A 23,148-nucleotide genomic window follows, 5' to 3' on the forward strand; every position below is an offset into this window, starting at 1 on the left:
AGTGTTACGTTCAACCCCCCCCCGCTCAACAACTTTCGTTCGCCACCCCCCCCCCCCCGCTCAACAACTTTCGTTCGCCACCGCGAACCCGGACCTAAGGTCTGAGCTATCTGCCAAAAATGGACCGCGGAAAGATTTAATTGATTACCCCTGCCATAGACCATGTATAGATTATAGACTATATTACAGACAATAGACCATGTTATAGATAATAGACTGTCATAGACCATAGATCATGTCATAGATCATAGACCATGCCATAGATCATAGACCATGCCATAGATCATAGACCATGCCAGTGTGCATGAAAAAGAGGATCCATGTCAACTGAACTGATATGGTAATTCAATGAGGGAGGGGGCAGGTGCAAGAGGGAATGGAGAAAAATAAAATGTTGCCAACAATAATAGTGTCTAGCTTCTCTAGCTGCGTGGCTGTGTAGTAAACTGGAGTATGAGGTCTTCAGCCATGCAGATGTCTCTGCACGGTTGCGCAATGTGTTGCTGAAGGGCGTGTTGGGTCATGACATCAAAGTCGGTATTCTTTGCCATTTTGAAGATCCATTAATGTCTGGTAGAGCAACTATATCTTTTTTCTGCATGGCCGAGCCCCTCAGGCGGTGTGCACAAACTGTTTTGGCTAGAGCACAGAAGCAGGAACTGCTGTGAGAGACTCCACCCCAATGTGTGTTTACGGCCTCTCCCTCAGGCACAACACATGCAAACCACATGCATCTGTTGCTGTATTTACATTAGCATCACAGTAGAGCCTGAAGCAGACACACAGGTCTAAAGGTGGCTTCACTTGTTTGCATGAAACATCACACCTCACTCAGTTTTCGCCTTGCCCGCTCAAGACTGTCTTCCATACTGTGGCAGTTTTTGATTTTTCATTTGACCTCCATAGACAACATAATTATTTATTATTTATCTAATGAAAATCAGATGCTTTGCCACCTGCTATTCATATACAGAGACACCTTTTACATATGTAGTAAATCAGGGGGATGTCCACTCAGCAGTGCTACGGAGACAAGACTCCTTACTGCACTGCATAGTCGTCCTACAAAGCACAAGTTACCACATATAAAAATAAAAACATTGTCTGAAATCAAAAGGTATGTTTTGTTTGTCTCCAGTTTGCCCTCTAAGAGCTGTGAGAGCTATGAATGTTTCAGCTAATGAGGTAACAGCTGGTGGTCTTGGAGCTGCTCCGGACGCTGTTTTACACTGGAGCTGCACCTCCGTGAGTCACGGCTGCACGGGGCTGCATTACGATCCAGAGGAATGCCAGGCATGTCCACGGGTCCACAAAGGCAAGTCAAGGCGCAAGTTCTGAAGAACAGCGCAACCTCCTTCAGTTCTCATCATTTATTTCCCCCCCGAGGAGTTTTGTCAGATTGATTTATGCTTTCATTGTGTGTGTGTGTGTGTGTGCCTGGGTGGGTGTGTGAATCAACATGTGTGTGTGTGTGTGGGTGTGTTTGTGCATGTGTGTATGTGTGTGTGAGTGAATCAACATGTGTGTGTGTTTGTGCGTGTGTGTATGTATGTGGGTGCGAATCAACATGTATGTGTGTGTGTGTGTGTGTGTGTGTGTGTGTGTATGTGTGTGTGTATGTGTGTGCCTGGGTGGGTGTGTAAATCAACATGTGCGTGTGTGTGTGTGCCTGGGTGGGTGTGTGAATCAACCTGTTTGTTCCCCATCGCCTCCTGTTGCAAATGACTTACTGTACTTATCCCAACCCTCTCATTCAACCCTCAGACTACGAGAGATAGTAATCATACAAAATCTGCAAATATTTGTTCTTTCTTCAGTTATAGCAATAGTATCCACATGCAAACCATGCAATGTGATTCACAGATGAAGATGTGTTTCTGAACCAGAGCATCCTCACTGGTTCCTCACAGCAGGTGTGTGTGGTGATGTGTAGGAGTGTGGTGAGCGCTGAGGGCTGTGGAGCTGGTGAGCTGCATCTTCTGGAGGCCTGGTGCTGATGCTCAGGCACATCTAGAGTAGATGTCTTGGAGGATATCTTCGTCAGAGCAGTAAAATGGTAAAAAAAACAGCAACTCACCTGCAAAAGAACACAGTACAACCACACCAAGAGTTAGTCCGTTTATTTTTACCAAGGTTTTCAACTAAATAACCTACTTTAACTAAAGAAGGCCCTATAAGAGGATACAGACCAGGTCCTCAGATATGGTTATTAGTGGAGGGTGTAAAATACCCTTCCACTGTAGAGGGTACAAGTTAGCTTTCAAACAGTGCCACCTACTGGTCTATAGTAGGCAATGATTTGACAAATAGGCATCAGCAAATTAAACAGGTAGTTGGACAAAGACAATGTACATTCATTCACAGTTTCAAGACTTAAAACATTAAATATTTCCCTGAAAATGTGAAAACATTAAGCATTCATTGCAGTCCATCAAATAAAAAATGTGCACTGTTAAAAACTAGAAACTTCATGACTTCATAATTGAAAGACAAAAAACATGCTTAGCAGAAAAGATGCTTAGCAGAAAAGCAAAACAAAGTCCTGCAGGAAATACACTTTCACACTACCCATCATGTTTTTCTTTCACTGGATGAAGGTAGAAATCATGGAAACAAAAATGGATTTACATATAAACCCAGCACAAATCACTAAGAGGTGAAACTAGGATATGTTTAAATTTTCTAAATAAAAGCTAAAATACAATTTTTTATTTTTCAGACCTTTGTGAGGCTTTGGGAGACCTTTGTGAGGCTTTGTGAGACCTTTGCAAGGCTTTGGGAGACCTTTGTGAGGCTTTGTGAGACCTGCCATGTACCTACACACACTATCACACATTACCTTTTTAAGCACACATGTCTGAAACCCTAACCCTAAGCCTAAGCCTTTTGTATGAGCACCATTTCAGACACCAGCCCATCTACTGACTGGCATCATTATTCTCTCCACCCCAGAGTATGAACACTACTGACTGGATAAATATCCAGTACGCAGGTCCTGATTGGTCAGAAATTGACCACTGATGAAGGGATAGAAGATTGCTGGCAACTGCACTCCTCTTAGAGGAATCAGCAGGCACAGGACCTTACACAACCACTGACATGAAATACATTTAAAACTTACCTATTTTGATTAGGTTTAAGGCATTTGTTGTTCATTGTTTCAATTGTGTTTTATCTTCCAACTCCTTTTACTAATGCTATATTTTGATCTGTTTTAGTCTCATTATAAAACTCTTCTTGCTACTATAATAAAATTACATTTATTTCAACTAACACTTTGTGCATGACTCTCACATAAATGTCCCCATTGTTAATATCAGGACCATAGCAGATGGATGTCCTGTATGAGCATAGACCCATTATGCCAACCATCCAGACACACAAACCATCCACAGCTGTCCAGGCACACAAACCATCCACAGCCAACCAGGCACACAAACCATCCACAGCCAACCATCAACCATTCAGCATCAATTTCACACAGGAGTGAGGGGAATTACACGCTGGGTCAAATGACTGAGACTTGACATTTGAAATGTCCAAGTTTAAAAGAAAAAATAGATGAGATTTCAATAAAAAGATTCTACTGGATGACATTTTCTTAGCTGGTACCTCCTCAGCACTTTTCCACTGGCATGGTGCCGTTGCTGGTTTGCTGATGCCAAAATCTCAAACAGTTCCACACTTTTCCACCGCAAAAAAAAAAAAAAAACCCCAACCAACAAAATTGATGCCTTTCTGGCTCCATAATGTCACTGGTCTGGAACCAAAGCACTTGTGATGCGGAGCTGAAAGGCGGAGCTCTGGCCTCACCACATAAAGCTGTTTACTCGCTTTCTGCCTTTTATATCTTAAAAGAAAACCAGCAAAAACTGCAGCAGTGACTCATCGGTGGTCCATGAAAGAAACAAACACATTACTGTCACATTATTACCATTCTGTTTACACATCGTCTTCTGACTTCTGTGTCCAGTTTATGGCGTGCCTACATTGCTTGGCTGTCCAACCAGTGGAAAGGTTCTAAAAAGGTTTACTAAGTGCTGGAAACCAGCTACAGCTCCAGCACAAGCAGGGATTGTTGCTGGAAAGGTGTTATGTGGACCTCCTGGGTGTGTGACTACATACTATTATACTACATTTAAAGTGACTATTATACTATATAACATATGGAAGGTTTAGACTGCAAATAGTTCACAAATCATAGCAGTTTTTGTATATGTATGTCTTTAACTAAAAAACTCATCATGCTCAATAGAAAGCAAGCAGAAAGTATTCGAATCATACCCTTTAAACTGGCTTTATTCTCTGACTTGCAGCATGAGCTGAAAACAGACTGTTGTGTATAACAATGTGACTGGGGAAAAACATGCCTCACCATCTTCCATTGCTCAGATATAAGGGTACACACACACACACACACACACTCACACACACACACACACACACACACACACACACACACACACACACACACGCACGCACGCACAATGCTGGAGCCTTTCAAGCTTCGCCCCGAATAGCACAGCAAAGAACTGATAAACACACAATGCTGGGCCAGACAGTGCTTGACACTATGTGTGTGGGGTCTTTCATCTGGCTTCTGGCATTAACAGCAAGTAGTGAAGGTCTGTTCCCACTCACTGCAGCACTGAAGGCCTTTTAGTGAGAGTGAAGACCCAGAAGGCCAGAGTGTGGAAACATGCCTCTCACCGAAGACTACTGGAGCCACGCTCTGAACACTGCTGCCTGTTATGCTGGCCCAGAACCTCTTCATGTTAGGAGAACTAATAGGCCCAACCCACATGCTCTGCTGCTATTTAGCATGCGACTTACTGTCGGTTACAATGAAACCTTCTTTCTTCTGAAAGCGCTGTAAAATGTATTAAAGGTTCCAAAACACTGCAGCCTGGATTGTTTCTAGCAGCTCATGTAGTCATTGCAGGATGGTAACAGAGGGACAGATAATCATAAGCAATACATAAATATCTGCGTTGGATTCTGCATGCATTTCTGAGTATAATTAAATAGCATTCGGTGCTTTCATTGACATTACTTTTGTAATTTACTTAGGATCTTAGGTCATTCATGTTCTTCACATGTATCCGTCACAGATATCTATCATCAGTTTGGACTTATGGACTGACAGGATATAACATGATCATATACATGACTCGAACATGTCCAACGTGTCATTGATCACTCACTCCAGGATAACTGTTACAGTCCATGAAATAGCTAATCGAATAGCAAAAAGGGAATTAACTAACCCTAATCTAAACCTAAATCCTAATCCTAACGCCAATGCTAATCCTAACCCATACGCAAACAAGACCCTAGCGGTTAATCCTAACCACAGTTCCACTGCTGTTGCAGTTTGACAGCTCGGTCTCCTCAAGCCGAACCTCATGCTTGCTTGGAGGCCCCATGATTCAGTGAAGAAGTATTGATTTAAGGGACAGTACGCTGCACCACAGTCCACAATAAAAGCTACTGCACAGCTTTAATCTGACATGACACTTTATTATGCATGAACACAGGAAGCAGAGACACCTCACTCTTAATGCCTTTCTCTCTTCTCACTCTCCAACCCCCTGCACCCCCCACCCACCCCCACACACACCTAGTGTGTGTTAGGGGCCCAAGACTACGTGTTCCACCTGTTTTCTCACTGTTCTCTCTCTCTCTGTTTTTTCTCTCTCCCACTGTACTCTTGCTTGCAAGCTCTTACCTTTGGCTGCGTAGTACAAGTCCAGCATTCTGGAAAGTCAGACGATACCTGCTGAAGTCTGCCTGCTCAGCCCTCTCTCTCCCTCCACGTTCGTCTCTTTCTCCCTCTGCTTCCCTTCCACCTCTGCCCTCTCTCCACGTCACGGCCGGCGGTGCTACAAAGTCAGAGACTCCCTCCCCACCTCCTTCCATTCAGTTAAGCGTGGCCCTTCCCACAGTCTAACAACCTGTGTGTACCTTTTTGTGTGTGTGCTTCAGGTGCACATCACACGTACCACTTCAGCCCTTATGTCCTGCTGAAACCTAAGAACCTAAGAATGTCCCCACTGTCTTAGCATATTTCATTGCACTGCACAAAGCAATAATGAATGCATACAACCCAATGGCCACAGTTTTAAAGCGTCATCAACATAGCCCCCAGTGTTGATTAGGTACGGAGGCTATAAAGTCAATTATTAACCCCTGCATAAGCAGAATACCACTACCTGTACAGGGAAAACATTACTACAATACGTTCAGCGAACACACAGTTTTCACATCAAAAGGATATGCATTATTTTTTAACGAGCACAGTCTTTTTAACGAGTAAGGTGACAGGGAGATTTTGAAAGGTGAGCACTTCTTCGTCAGCTCTGTTTTTAGATTCTGTGGTCTGTGTTCAACTCTGAATTGCCTTCCAAATCCAGTTATCTTACACAAGCTTAGGGCCCTGACGAAAACACCACCAAATCAGGACAGAGTCCTCATGTGCAGCGGAAGTCAATGCAGTATAGCTTTAGCTTAGCATTAAAAGCTGAGGAACCTTCCGGAACAGTGTGTAGATTACAGAACAGAGACTGCTTTTGTTGCTGCTGTTAATCAGTTTCTGTAAACCTTTTTTTTTTAAAGAAACCTGGCTTCTCAGTGCAATGAGACTGGGAGGTTTTCTTGTCAGCTGTGTGTCACTGCAGCAAGGAGGCAGAACCCACAGAAGCAGCCAGACTTCACTTGACCTTCTCTGGGTGACACTGGATAGTGGCTGCTCTCTCAGGAGAATCAAAGACGTGTCCGTGCTAGCTAAGCAAGCTATCCAGCTGTGGTTTTTACTACACTATAAGTAGCAAGAAATCATTGGTGAGCTTAGCAACATGAAATAACTTATTACACGACTGATGGCCTGATACTGATGGCCTAAGACCTAAGACATAGGAACACATGTGTCCAAACAACAAAAAGTCATATTACAGTTTATTAAAGAAAATGTATATTATAAACATATTGCTTAAGTATTTTAAGCAAGAATTTTTTAAGCCATTAAATCCCATTCAAAATATATTTCACCCACTGAAGACAATAACACTTCTGAAATAAAAATGTGTGCCAGTGTCCAATTACATACGATAATGCTCTCTCTGAGAGAGTATTTTATTTTGAGGATTAGTGAGTTTGAGCATGACATTCGGGTGGGCGTGTACGTGGGGGGAGGTGCTTACGGAAAAGCACACCATACTACCTGACTAAATTGTAAGGTGTAGCCTTACAAAATATAAATTAAAGAAATTATAACAATAAAAAATATAATAATAAAAATCACAAAATATAAATTGGCTCCTCTACACATGCTTTGCAGCTGGAACAGTTTCAGTCAGGTTTAAGGTGTTCCCAGAATGGTGCCCAGGGAGAAGGAGAAACTAGATATCCCTGTTCCACACAGTAGGGAACAATGGTTGACCAGGGCAGAGGCGTGCAGGCCAAACCTGTTCTCACACGCCGCTGTGAGGAACATCAAACCACATGTCCTTGTCTCACTGCACTGCAGGACGCCTCCGTGTTCTTCTTTAAATGAAACGTTCGATATTCGTTTAGACGAAATCTGCAAGACTGACATTGCACCTCATTTAAAGATAAGAAGTTGAACAGGTCATAAATATCTGATTAATATTAAATAATGTAAAATGAATGGCACAGTAGGTGAATTTAGGGTGGAATAGTCGAGAAGTTAAATAGTTAAGGAGTTAAGTAGGAGTGCAGTGAGCTGAAAAGGTCGTGTAGACTGTAGAAATAACTGGGACCTTCATCTGGGCTGAACTGGTACAAGACAAGCAAACAATTTCCTGAACTTTCAAAAGCTCCCTGCTGCCTCCCTTCTTGTCTTTGTTTAAATGTCTTTGACTTCACAGCATACAGACACGCAAGCACCCTACAAACTACTGTACTACACACACACACACACACGCAGATGCACACACGCGCGCACGCACACCCACACGCACGCACGCACACACATACACACGCACACACACACACACGCAGATGCACGCGCGCACGCACACACACACACACACACACACACACACACACACACACACACACACACACACACACACACACACACACACACACACACACACACACACACACAGCTGCCACTAACAGTCCTTAGCAAGTGTTCCAGTATCATCCCTGGTGCTGGGCAGCAGAGGGCAGTGCACAGCTGAACATTAGGGACGTTTAGAACTACATACTGACCTGACAATCTTCACCTAAATCAACCACCTGACCAAGGAACAACTTGTTTGAATATCCCAGTGTCTTTCAGTACATGTAGAATAAATCTTGAGATACCTTTTAATCTTTTTCTAAATTCCATTATTTTACATTTCTGTCTCTTATAGAAATACACGTTTCTATATTTCTGAAGCCAGCATAGGAGACACCAATAACATTTTCTGATCTACATATGCTGAGAAACCAGTGAGGTGAAGTCATGTAGGACCACTCCCTCACAGTGTCACACCGGACTGGTGGAGATGTGAAGGTTATTGAGGATCTAAAGCACTGCACTCAGTGGAAAGCAGCACAACAGTAGCAGTCTGCAGGTAGAAATGGGAAATACTATGAAACTGGGGCACAACTCAGGAAGAACATGGGCGCTCGGAGCTGAGGCCTGACTGTTGGACCGGGCCGGCCCGGCAGGACCCTGAGAGCAGCACGTCAATCACTGAAAACACAGGGCAATTATCTCAACAGACGCGATTGGAGTGGGGTTAGAGGGTGGTGATGGGGAATAAGTGGGCAGACAATAGGACATCTCTCTCACACACACACACACACCCACACCCACACACACACACACACATACTCGTGTGTAACGTCACATCAGCAACAATCTCTGTAGCCTATACCGGAAAAAGGGCATGGCAGGGGTCACCTCCTGTGGCTCAGCGAAACAGCAAACAGGAAGACGGGGAATGCAGACAACTTCCTGAAAGGCCACATGCAGGAAGGCCAGGGATTCCCTCCTGGACCGGGTCTCGACACGCTGAGAGTGAGTCCACATCCCAAACCACAGAGACAAGTGACGTGATACAGCAAAACCAAGAACTCTGAAAATATTTGATCCTCCACTGAGCATAATGAAGAGCAAGTCTACCTGGAGCTGGACTTTATGTCTAACTGTTCATACACTCTATACACCCTACATCTATCTGTACACTCTATATATCTCAGCATCTATCTGAACACTCTATACACCCCAACATCTATCTGTACACTCTACACACCCTACATCTATCTGTACACTCTATACACCCTACATCTATCTGTACACTCTATATATCTCAGCATCTATCTGAACACTCTATATATCCCAAACATCTACCTGTGCACTCTATACATCCCAACATCTATCTGTCTGTACATGTTATATATCCAAACATACATCACTACATTTAGCCTATAGACAAGAACATCTAGCTGTCTGTATTCCCCGTAAATCCAAATATCTATTTGTCTGTACATTCTGTCCACCTAAGCCTCTATCTGTTGGTACAACATGTATATCCAAACATCTGTCTGTATACCATGTACACCATCTCTCTGTCTGTTTCATATAAGGTATATACTGCACCTATGGTGTGAATCAGAGAAATTAGGACGTCTACATGCTCAGACAGAAATCAATCTGCAGCGGAGAACAGATGTCATTAATGTGATGTCATCTGGGAGACACGAGGTCCGCCCTTTGTATGTGGCCCTGCCGGATACTCACATCTCCATTCCTGGCACCATGACGTGGCCAAAACCCCCTCCACTAATGAGCAAGAGGAGTCAGAGAGGAAGCACGTGGAAGTGTGGCACTGGGGAAAGTCTGGCCATCTAGCGCCGTGATGTGATCTGCTAGGTGAGTGGCTATATTAGCGGTGAAGTGTTAGGTGTTCACAGAATGCAACATCAGCGTTCCGACAGGACAAGAGTCATGGGCTCATCAGTAAGAAGGCCTGGTTTAGACCTTCATTGCCTTTGGAGATGGTCTCACTGAGAAGCTGCTCTGGGGCTTCAGGTAATGGCAGTGACAGCACTATGACAGAATCTCTGCACACCCCAGGTATGACGTCAACATACCAAACCCCGGACCAACATATCAGCTGACACAAAATTCTCATATATGTGAAATGGGCACACCACAAGAGCAAATCTTTTTATAGCTGACAACACCACAATGATGTCTTTACACTCTCAAGCTCAGCAATCCCACATCAGTACTCTTAATAACTCACATATCGTATATAATACGACTTCATTGCATCATTACATCCTCTCTGTCCCTCCTCCAGAGCAGTTCTGGGCTTTGTAACATGAGAAGACCAAAAATAGCATGAAGTAAAATGCAAAGCTGTTTAATTAAAGGAAAACAACAAAATACATACACAGAGATGTGTGTTTACACATACAAGTGAGTTCTGATGCTTCATTAAGTTAATGAATGTACCAATAGGAAAATGCCCATGAGCACAGCTTCCCGGCCTGTGGGGATGACATTTGCTCCCTGGTTTGCAAGGGAAATATTAGGCTTGTTATTTCAATGAGTGGACAATAAGCTTCATATGCTGCCTTTTTTAGACGTTGCAATAGAAAACCTGGGTGAGGTCAGTTTTAAATGCTAAGCTTCAGTGTAGCCGTTAAGAGTTCGATAGGTAAGACTGATGCTTTCAAGTGAAGATCAAGATGTCTAGTTCCTCTTTTGCATGCAAAACCCACCCGAAACATTGACATGTATGTTGCAGAGAAATGTGCTTGTGTGTATAGGCTGTGCAGAGGTTTATTGACATTTTAATCGCAGAACAATTGTGACATACCGCATGCACGTACTTTTAGAAAATGACCCTTTGTATGTTTGTCAAAACATCTAGCAGAGTCTTGCAAACAATGCGTCAAGCGGACACCCCTCCCTCGTCCAGCCACCCCCCGCTGTACTGGAGAAGAAAAACACGTCCCGCATTTCACTCTCTTACCCTCCAAACACACACTCGCTCTCATACAGGGAAAACAGGGGGAAAGTCATTGTGACATTCACAAGTTCACCTGCAATTAAAAAAAGAAGCAATGCTAAAGGAAATCTGAAATATCCCCAAATAAATATCCCTAATTCTGTTCCGTCAAAAAGTGGATGCTGAGCGTTATGAGCAGAAGAGGCCAGAAGATGCCGTAGCAGAGCAGGTGTAGAGAGAAGAGTGGAACAGCTGTACCTTTCAGAGTGGTGATCTCCTGCTGGATGGACCTGCCAAAGTCCATGACTGGATATGAAAATTAATTTCTTCAGTGAGTGTCCTTGTAAGGAATGCTACCTCTGAATCACTGTAACAATGTCCCTCTCTCTCTCTCTCTCTCTCTCTCTCTCTCTCTCTCTCTCTCTCACTCTCTCTGATGAGCTTCAGTGACCCTGTGGATCCGGACTGCTCTATCACACCTGCTGTGAGATGACTGTGCCCTCTCTGTCTCCTGCCCCTATCGATCAGCTGGATGTCACTTGCTTCAGGTTTTGTTGAAGTCTGATCCTATCGCTTGTCTCGCTCCCACACAGCGTCACATGCATCCACTCACACACTGTGTAAGAATTTGCTAAGCCGCACCCCTCCTTTCCGTCATCTTCCACCACACACACACACACACACACACACACACACACACACACACACACACACACACACACACACACACACACACACACACACAGAGCATCCTGCAATCACAGCCATCACATTAAAAAAAGCCAATCCTTTTTTGTTACACCAAAGAGCAAAATGCCCTACAGAGAGAATGAAGTAACAAAAAATGACTAAGCACATCTTTCCAAGGTCATCACCTTAATATAAAGTTGCAGTTTTATTTGTTTTTGTTAGTTATAACAACAACACATTTCAAACAATGACATTTCTATGATGCTATTTCTATTTCCTTTCCAAGGGAGAACCTTGATGTGTTTCTTGAAGATCTCTCAGGGTTGCAATAAAAAAGTTCACAGAGAGACCAGCTATACACATTCTTGACATAGTTCACATGAGCCCCATTAAACTCAAAGAACATCAATGACCACCATCTGTACTGGCCAGTAAATATAAAATATAAAAATAATTAAAGAACTGCACTACTGCATTCATCAAGGCCCGCATCAAACCACAGACAGGAAGTATTTGTACATTAAATGAAATTAATCTAATTGGATAATATTTCACTGTCTATTACAACATCCCATTGATCATTAGAAATCCATTTATCAGCATTTGGTCTTGTATTCTTTGGACATTTTCCAAATAGTAAGTACATCTTCATCCTACTACCAGGATCTACTGCTCATGTCTTTGTGTCTTTCCTTCCTCTGTTTTCTTGAGTGCAAGTCTTCATAAGTTAGCTAGTCATCTGAACAGGCTGCCTGCAAAATTGGGCTGGGCTTTTGTCATTTCCAAAGGGAACATTATTATGTCTGACTAATAATAAATGTGAGTGAGAGGAAACGAGTAAGAGTCTGTTGGCATGTGAGGAGGAGCCAGTCTCTCCTGCCCAGGATGGATAAACAGGACAAGCTGCACTAGCTGAATCTGTCCAGGTCTGCACGCCCTGCATATACACACAAGCATGTCAAACTACATATCCCAGCATTCCTACTTCCCACAGAATCACACATTTTACTAGGCTGCTGTAATCAAGCCCTCCTCTATTTTGCATGTGCAAAGGTTGTTTGGCCACTAGGTCGATCTCAAACTGTTGAGTGTGGTACGTTAAAATCGTTTGTTTATAGCAGTGCTGTAGTAGCACAGTGCTGTGTTTGATTTTTCATGAACATTGCTCAACATCATCATCTTTGCAGCTGGACAAGTACTATTTCTTTGCCATGTTTGTCTGGGGATTTTAAAGCAGCTGATATTTGTTCAGGAGAAAATTACGCAGCCACGATCAAGCCCCCTAGTAAATATTCTGTGTTTTAAGACAAAAACATTAGGAGATGGAACATTTGAGGTTATTTTAAATATTTTGGCTATTTTCAACAGCACAGTTAAGAGGAACGGGTGTAAAGTAGACACAGCTTACCCAGGCAATGGTAACGATGCAATATTAGCACAGAGGTGTGTTAGGAGGCTGTGTCAATGAGCTCGGTGCGACGGCAGGGCGCTGTCTGCAGTTTACACAGGTTTTTAAAAGGGGAAATATCCATCAGCACCTTAGTTTACTAGGCCTCAATGTGCACCTTGTCCACAGAACCATTGCATTAACACCTTCCACAGGAATGCTTGGTAGGTACTTGTAAAGTTCTCTTTATCTCACTATCTGTCTCTAAAGCTTTTGCTGAAGTCTTGTGTCCACAAACAGCTAATGTGAGGGTGAATTTAGTATTATGAAATGGATATTTAATTTAGAGAAAAGAATGAAAACAATGAAAAAGATTTGGATGGGATTTCCCACAAGTATATTCCAGTGGAGATGGTTAGCGGCTAGCTGTCTTTGCTATTGTTGTTAGTGGTGACAGTGGTTATTGCTTAACAGGCCTCGTAAAGCAAGTTCGTTTGTAATTCATATTGACAATCTGCTTTAGTGTGTGAAGACCTTACTGCAGATCAGTGTGTTTTGTCCAACAGGGAAAGGAAAACCCACCCATTCCCTCCGCCCTCAGACTCTGGGCGTGTGTGTGTCAGAGGTCGGTGCCATTCATTAACTCAACCGTGGACATCAGGACCAACATTCCATCTGACTGAGGTCACACCCTCCTGCAAAGCCCCAGGCCCCACCGTTCAAAAGCAGACGCACACAGACAGTGGACGGCCTGTCCAGTCAGCCAGCAACTTCGCTGAGCTGAAACAGAGTGCAGCCATGCAAGAGTGTTCGCACACGCACACACACACACACACACACACGCTTACACACACTCACACAGGTCCAGCTCAGCTAAAGGGCATTATGTTTTGTGTTGCAAACCTTTACTGGACAACAGAAACAAACTTCACCCATGGATTATGCAATACTTTATTACATAGTTTAAGAAATCACAGTGTAAGAAATGCTTGTGTGTGTGTGTGTGTGTCTGTGTGTGTGTGTGTGTGTGTGTGTTGTGAGTGCATGTGTGCGTGTGAGCGTGCACACTTGTGTGGGTGCAGAAGGACATTTGACCCTTGACCCCTTGTAATCACTCCTCATTGTTTTTGACCATGGTGAGCGTTCCAGTACATTGTCCCCCTCTGTAAACACCTGGCAGGATGCTCTATTGTTTGCTCTCCCTTAGTTTGCTGAAGACGTCAAAGGTAAACATGCACTACATATTCTTTTTAAAACTGGTGACATGAGTAACGCAGATGAACACACACACATGCTAATGAACGCACACAAACGTAGATGCACGCAGACACAGATAGACACACACACACACACACACACACACACACACACACACATCTACACATATACACACCGTGACATCTACATTCATGAATGCTACAAAATCATGGTTTATTGTCATTGGTGAAAATGAGCTGTTCCTGTAATGCAGCAGTTCTGTGTGAGAGCTAAATGGTCTTGAAAGACCACAAAACTTCCTCGTCACAGTTGGAGTTTGACCCTCACAGGTTTCCGTATTTATCCACATTGCCTATGTTAAATATGCTCCTACTCATGGCATCAGGGCCATAGTCAAGATTGGAGTGAGACACGGGGACTGTTCCCAGCAGGCTGAACCTTTAGACTATTCTACCATCTTTCCGATCAGAACCCTGTAATACAATGAGAAGGCCACTAGGGGGCTGTGCTAATCCAGATCATTGTGATGGACTTAACGAGAGACAAAGCAAGTGCATCACTGTCAAAGAAAACCAAATCCAAACCATATGAAGTGAAGAGATGATGTTGCTCAGCAAAAATAAATCCACACTGGATGTGTTCAGCAGGCTCTGCTTCAAGACTCAGATCTCACAGGGGGATGGACAGTCATGGTAGAATGTTTGCTCCATGAAATCTGAAAGTGCTTACACAGACGTCCTACAGCCAATATGTCCCAATATAACTGCGTTTCTATCATTACTGCAATTATAAGTGTTTTAAGATCTAATATGCACATAAAATGTGGCGAATATAATGGTAATGGTGTATAATGGTTTTTCAAAAAGAGTCATACATCAGGGGCAATACTACATTCTGTTCATACATACATACAAGTTGTACATCACCAAGCTTAGGCTAAATGGAGAAACCTTTTTATAAAAGGGTGGGTAGGGGTGAGGTAGGGCAAGGGTGAGGTAGGGCGGGGGTGAGGGAGGGCATGGGGGTGAGGGAGGGCATGGGGGTGAGGGAGGGCGGGGGTGAGGTAAGGCGGGGGTGAGGGTGAGGTAGGGCGGGGGTGAGGGAGGGCGGGGGTGAGGTAGGGCGGGGGTGAGGGAGGGCGGAGGTGAGGTAGGGCGGGGGTGAGGGAGGGTAGGGGTGAGGGTGGGTAGGGGTGAGGTAGGGCAAGGGTGAGGTAGGGCGGGGGTGAGGTAGGGCGGGGGTGAGGTAAGGCAGGGGTGAGGGTGAGGTAGGGCGGGGGTGAGGTAGGGCGGGGGTGAGGTAAGGCGGGGGTGAGGTAGGGCGGGGGTGAGGGAGGGCGGGGGGTGAGGTAGGGCGGGGGTGAGGGAGGGCGGGGGTGAGGTAGGGCGGGGGTGAGGGAGGGCGGGGGTGAGGGAGGGCGGAGGTGAGGTAGGGCGGGGGTGAGGGAGGGCGGGGGTGAGGTAGGGCGGGGGTGAGGGAGGGCGGGGGTGAGGGAGGGCGGGGGTGAGGTAGGGCGGGGGCGAGGGAGGGCGGGGGTGAGGGAGGGCGGGGGCGAGGGAGGTTAGGGGCACTGGAGGTCAGTAGCTTCCTCCTGTTAGGGAGGTGCTGGCTGAGTCTGGGCTCTTGTGCAAGACATGCACTGGCATCTCTCTCCCCCACAGCACCGCTCAGATATACGAATACGATTCAAACTGGTTTCTGCATTCACTAATCAAAGAGCAGAATATGCACTCTCTGCTCCCTGGTGACTTCATGGTTTTACAGAGTACCACAACCCAGCTGGGGCCAAAACACCCCTGCAGGAAGCCCCAAATTAGCTGCTTTTAAATCACTGGCTTAGGGCAAATAAACATGTGATTTTGGAGTGGCGGTGTGAGAGCAGGGTACCACCCGACCAAGAGAACAAAGAACATCATGGCACAGTGCCAGCAGACCACTGTCATCCATCTTACTGGTCCCAGTCTTCCTCTCTCTCTCCTTCATCCACCACAGCATAAATATCTGCACACACCAATATGCATGATGCCTGCTACTATTTCTATATAAATTACGTCCAGTAGGACATAATGCATGTTATATTCCCCAGATGGAGCGAAGGCATTTTCTCACCACATGGAGCACGTTGCTCTCATTCATAACCCCTGCAGGAGCCCATTAAAGAAGGAGATGGGGCATGTAAGCAGAGGAGCAATGAATGACTTTGTTCAAAAAAGATTCTTTAATTAGGGCTTTGCTATACTGGAGCGAGCAAGGAGCAGGAATAATAGTGGATGAACCGGGGCAGGAGACAACATCACAGAGCTGGTTCTGAACACACCTGTCAGCTCATAGCAGGGCAGAGTGTAAAAACAGACAAGTGATGGTCCGTTTAGACAGGCTTTGGGTGCTAGGCTGTGTGTGTGTGTGTGTGTGTGTGTCTGTATGTGTGTGTTTGCATGTGTGTGCACGTATGTGCATGAACATGTGTGCAGACTAGTATGCAATGTCAGTTATGTTTGGTTGAGGTATAGATGTGGCATGTGTATGTGTGTGTGTGAGTGTGAATATGTGTGTGTGGACTTCAGTACAATGCCAAGTGTTTGGTGTAGAGAAATAGTGTCCATGTGAGCATGTCTGCAAGTATGTAGACTTGTGTGCAATGTCAAATTTGATGTAGGTGTAGCTCATTCGTGTGTGTGTGTGTGTGTGTGTGTGTGTGTGTGTGTGTGTGTGTGTGTGTGTGTGTGTGTGAACAGCAGCTGTCCTGGGTGACCTGGCGTGTCATTCCGTGGCCGCGTGGTGATTGGGGCACGTGGGCTGGAGTTGCGTGTCGTGCCTATCTGCTGCAGTCAGAGGCAGTTTCTGCCCTGCCGTCTATCTTTGCCCTGTAGATGTTAAATATCCCCCATCTTATTGTAAGTACAGATGAGACCCCTCACACAGAGCGAGCACTGACAGGTGCAGGTCAATGCAGAGGGTTCACATTTCATTTTCAGATGATTTATGAGGGCTGTAGTTTTGTAAGGGCACTTTGTACGACAGTACAATATTAACTAGTTAGTGGTGTGTGTGTGTGTGTGTGTGTGTATATGATATTATATACACTGTAACTGTAAACTGATGGATTTCTGTGATTATGTGATGCTGCTATTAAATCAGCTATTTTGCAGCATGCGTCTTGCTGTTATATGTGCAGTGCGGTGTCCTTCATTTCTAAAAATTACTGCTCCACTCAAAATTAGGTGGCGTAATTTCTCCATCTTTCCAGAACAGTGTCCTCAGTAGTGGATCACAGTGAAACCTGCGTTATATCATTAAAGCCCACCAGTGCCTGCTTGGAAGCTTTTCATTGTATTTTGTACAATTTTGTACATTGTACCTCAAGGTGTGTAAAAATAAAAGTCTCCTCTATCAGGGTTTGTTCTGCCACAATAAAGGCCTCTTTATTCTAGTGGCAGACAGTTTCATCTAATTATGCAGATTCCATTTCTCTCATCTTGGAGGACACGAGGACACAGTCTGGTTATTCAAAGCCAGTCCCATATCCCAAACTGCAGAAGAACACTCAGTCACCCAGACTTCCACCCAGACCCGGACGATTAAGATTATAGCGCTGAGCGTCAGCAGTTACTGATGTAATGTTCAGTAATGTTCAGAAGTGTTCATTAATGCTCAGTAGGTCTATTCACTAATATGGGAGAGGGACAGTTAGCCATTACCAACACAGGGTTAATTTATAACCACAAAAATATGGAGAATAATAATGCTAATGTGTATTTAAAGAAACACACACACACACACACACACACACACACACAACAAAACAGTGGAATTTAATGACATGTGGGTGTACTGAGTAAATCTGGGAACTGAGGGGGAGGGAATGTTCTGCACAGAGGTGATGATGACTCCCAACACAGGCTTACTGCTTCATTCCTTCCACATCCCTCCTCCCATAGTGTGTGTGTGTGTGTGTGTGTGTGTGTGTGTAGGCTTTACTCTGTGTTTGAATTTGTGACAGGTAGAGAAGGAAAAAGTTCTAAAAAGTGGATGAAAATGTTGTTTGTATGTTTGTGTGTTTGTGTCTGTGCATGTATGTGTGTGTGTGTGTGTGTGTGTGTGTGTGTGTGTGTGTGTGTGTGTGTGTGTGTGTGTGTGTGTGTGTGTGTACATGCAAGCTCTATCAAACAGAAGCCCACAGATTCCATCACAATTTCATTTTATGGTCTTGGGAGTGTGGAATAAACACCCAGAAGCAAGCCCTCCCTTTAAAGGCACGCAGAGCCAAACTGCAGACCACTCTCTCACACACACCACCTGGCTCCGTGTGAAACACCCCTCGTCCACCAGACCCACACACTTCCTCTCAAACAGATCCATAACATGAAGATTACCATGTCTGAAAATGCCCATTCCACTGGACGGTGCCAGGACTGGACCGCTTCAGTAGAACAGTGCCATGTTCAGTAAACACACAGGCCACTAGCTCTTTAAGACCAGTGCTGTCTGAAGTGGTGAGGGCAGTTCTGGGAGGTACTGCTGGAGTCTGAAACACAGGTGCTGCAGGTCCAGCAGGTTGAGCCTGGGAATGAGACTGGTGACGCGGCTCAGGTCTGCAGAGCTCACGCCGGTCAGTCGAGCGTAACCCACGTGCAGACGTGAGAGCGCGGAGGACAAACAGCACACGCAGGCAAGAAAACGTTCATCCACGGTGTCCTGAGACGACCAGCGCAGCACTTTGGGTGCTTACGCTGCAGACCTCAACACACGCCTCAGCAACACACTCACAATGTAAGAGTTTAAGACGTTTACGAAACTCTGACACCATACACAATGAGAACATGATACCACACACACACACACACACGTATGCATGTATTCACACACCTATCCAACCACCCACTTTCCCCATCATCTTCCTTCGGAGTACGTAATACATGCCACAGGACAGCTTATCTTCATCTTTGTGACAGTATGCACACAGACACTGTAAGATTAAATATGAAAGTATGAGGGAGAGTCTTTAGAGAAATTCCTAATATGGCTGAGTGAGTGTTCCTCCAGAAGTGACCTTTGACCTGGGGTATGTCAATGCAGAACAATGATAGCAGTAACACACACACACACACACACACACACACACACACACACACACACACACACACACACACGCACGCACGCATGTGCACGCACACACATACACACACAGTAAATATTTTATTTCCATATAAATTATACACATATACCAGTCAATATTTCTTCACAAAGCAAGTTTAATACAGTGCCATTACAGTACAGTATCTCTAATTCAGTTCACTGGCACCCAGCAGTGAACAAGAATATCCTCACTGTAATGAGATTCCAGCATGTAAACACTGCCTTAACACACAATCCCAAACAGCTGTAGCGGGTGGAAGGACATTCACTATAATATCTAATGTTTTAGTCACGATATTTAACTTCTGCTGATTTGGTCATGGTCCTGGCCAACAATATCTGAATATTCTTGGCTCAAATGGTGTGTGTGAATGTGTCTGTGTGTGTTTGTGTGTGTGTGTGCGTGTGTGAGAGAGAGATTAAAGGCTGTAGTTTTAACAAAACCTCCAGCAAGTCAATCGGGAGGTGAAAGGTAAGTATCAAGCAGAGGAAGAGCGGAGATTAAGACACTGACATCCTCGAGATGCTTTAACGATCACTTAAACATTTGGGACATTTGTTGTCTTTATATCATCTACCTATAGTGTGTAATTTATCTGTGACAATCATCTGGGATTAAAGTAATGCATTTTATGCATTTATTTTATGCATTTGCTCTGACAAGGCATTTACATATTTACATACACACACACACACACACATTATATATATACAGTATATATATATATATACCTGTTATGTGTAGTATATATATATATATATATATATATATACCTGTTATGTGTAGACATGCTGTTTGCGTGTAAATTGAAACAAGAGTTGGACTGAGAGACTGATCTGTACAGATGTTCTGTAACTGAAAATCCCTTTTCCACATACACTGCATAGTACAAGAGGTCAAACATACTGCTCTTCAGAAGAATCTATGCAGATATGCAAAAACAGATACTCTATTAACCAAGATCAAGACTTCAAAACCATATTACCATAACCAAAGAATCAAAACCAAACCACCATAACTACTTTAATATCTGTAGTAGCTTGAAACCTTTTCTACTTTTACACACTGACCAAAATTGTTATTTTTATTATTATTATGACAAAAGTCATTATCAGACCACTGGAATACCACTCCATTCATTCCACACCCAGCAATGGTCATACACATCTACTCTGTAATCATACACACAATACCAACCAATGAGAAAAACTAAATTTGGTATAAAATACCAGTAACAGATATAGGCTACTTATTACTCTACTCTGCGAGACATCCAGGAGTGTTTGAACTGCTCTGTGGGTGACCATCAAGTCTGTCTTAGATCTCAAAATATCTCTTTAATTGGCAGGCCAAACATGGCGGGGGCTATGTATGTGTGGGTATTTAAAGCCCCATGAGGAAATAAAACAGGCGTGCATGGTGTAAACCACCAGGGGAGGGGGAGTGAGAGAAAGAGAGGATGAGAGAATGACAGAAAGAGAGAGAGAGCAAGTATGGGGAAGTACAGCAGAGAAGAAAGGGTGTCTGGAGAGGGGACTGGGGCAATTCCCTATGTAGCAGTGTTGTGTGGCTCCCAGAGAGAGAGAGAGAGAGAGAGAGAGAGAGAGAGAGAGAGAGAGAGAGTGTTATAAGAGCAAGTTTGAAAAGAGAGATGGACAGACACAGACACAGAGAGACATGAAATGCTACACTTCAAAACAAAACAAATCATGTCTGGATGAAACGTTTCTCCCTGTTTAACACTGTATCAAACTTGAATTTGTTTTTGCTGAATATTGTACAAAACACTGTCAGTAGATGATTTATAGGTAGAATACCAACAGCACACTGATGCTGAATGGGACTTTTGTTATACGTTAATTTCGATGAGCGATTCCTTCAACATATATTGAAGGAATATTCAATATATGTTATTCAATATATTCCAGGATATTGTCCTGGAATTATGTTATGAAGGCAGCTGACCAACTATAACTCTTAAAAATGAAAATCATTTGGGTTTGGACAGTGTACCATAATAAAGAATCAATGACAGAGAGCATGACAGAGAGTGTGTGATTCTCTAATCTCAGTGAAATGGACCACAGGAGACAAAGACACAAATGCATGATTTGCAAGGAGCGTTTACAGAGCACATTTTTTCCATTATCTGCCATCAGTGGCCAAGGAGTAGCACACAAACACATGTGAACAATTATGGGATCTAAATTCGGGTGTGCAGTCCATCAATGGCTTACCAACAATATTTTAGTCAAACGCAGCCAACATATGACGTGATCTTCCGAGACGTTGAAAACTAAAACAGTATCAATTTACATTTACTGTTGCACTATATCAAAACATGCAGCATCAAACAGAATAATTTGTCACACACAAATGCAACCGTAGGAGGAAGTCTAGGCGATATCTGAGGCCATGTGCTATAACAGGTGGAGCTGTGGAGATTTGAGTCTGAGCTTCTGATTGAAACTGAGTGTCACTGGTCAGGCAATCAGGATCAGGCATGGGCCTCTGACAGAGGAACATGGTGGGAGAGAGAGAGAGAGAGAGAGAGAGAGAGAGAGAGAGAGAGAGAGAGAGAGAGAGAGAGAGGGGAAGGGGAATCAAGACAGGAGATGTAGATGGACTGCGAAGCAATGAGACGGATGTAGAGAAGATGTACCAGATGATCAGAACGTAAAGAAGGTGGAGATGGACAGCGATAGAAATGTGGATCAGGAAGAAGCACAAAGCAGAACTCCTACGAACTGGAGAATGAAGGAGCGAGAGAGAGATGGACTTCCAGAGATGGCCAGTTCATAGCTGGCGTGTCTTAATAAGGAGATCAGGTAGTGCTGGCAGCAGGAGAGAGAGAGAGAGAGAGAGAGAGAGAGAGAGAGAGAGAGAGAGAGAGAGAGAGAGAGAGAGAGAGAGAGGAACAAGAGAAAAGTGAGAAAAGAACGCCTCTAATATAAACGAAACACATACACAAACATGGACACACACACACACACACACAAATGATTCAGCGCAGACCCCTCCGCCCAATGAAAACAGAAGTGGGCCGATATTTATAGAGGAAGCCTCAACACTGTCACCCCCACAAGCAGCTGCTTAGCCCCTCCACAACCAACAGAGGAAGAGTAAGAAGATTCTCTCAGGTACAAGATGAAAGGGGGGAGAGAAAAGAGAGAGAGAGAGAGAGAGAGAGAGAGAGAGAGAGATAGAGAGAGAGAGAGAGAGAGATAGACTGGCTTTAAAGCACTATGTTATACAGAAGATACTAATTAGCCACAATGTATAATGTACAACCTGTGTATCTACTTGTGTTCATGCAGCACAACCTAAAGTAAGTGTTTATATTCTACAACAGCACTTTAAATGAGGTGATGTTTCTAATTGTGATTTAAAATCTCTACCACAGCTCACGCCATAGTGACTCCCACCATGATTAATATCTTATGGGCATCAAGAGATGGAAAGTTGAGCAAGTTTAGACGTCAATGGTGCACAGATGTAAAGGAGAACTATGAAAGGTATCAAAGAAACTGGCAAGCAAAGCAGATGAGAATCCAATCTGGCCCAGTGGAGACTCAAATGAAGAACTCTCCTGAGAAAGCGTATTCAATAGTAACAGTTCATTTGTAACTCAAATATTTTTAAAAGGAACTCATTCAGTACACCAAATGGAAAATAGACAGGAAAGAGTGTTTGGCCAAATTATTCGTCCAGGTAAGAAAACATCCCATTCTGTAGGATCC

General features: G+C 44.0%; 1 protein-coding gene across 4 annotated transcripts in view; it reads right to left on the reverse strand.

The window, feature by feature from the left end:
- plecb (plectin b) overlaps positions 1-23,148 on the reverse strand; it is a 100,711-nt gene that overhangs the window by 68,506 nt on the left and 9,057 nt on the right. For 2 of the 4 annotated variants that reach the window (XM_076971620.1, XM_076971618.1), the window contains exon 1: positions 11,235-11,295. The exons of the other annotated variants lie outside the window; for them this stretch is intronic. In XM_076971620.1, the coding sequence (XP_076827735.1) occupies positions 11,235-11,280 (46 nt within the window). In that variant the 5' untranslated portion in view covers positions 11,281-11,295. Of the gene's footprint in view, positions 1-11,234; positions 11,296-23,148 lie in introns of those variants that run through there. 4 annotated transcript variants of the gene reach the window in all.

This window comes from Brachyhypopomus gauderio, chromosome 13 (genome assembly GCF_052324685.1).
Source record: "Brachyhypopomus gauderio isolate BG-103 chromosome 13, BGAUD_0.2, whole genome shotgun sequence".
Lineage (NCBI taxonomy): Eukaryota > Metazoa > Chordata > Actinopteri > Gymnotiformes > Hypopomidae > Brachyhypopomus > Brachyhypopomus gauderio.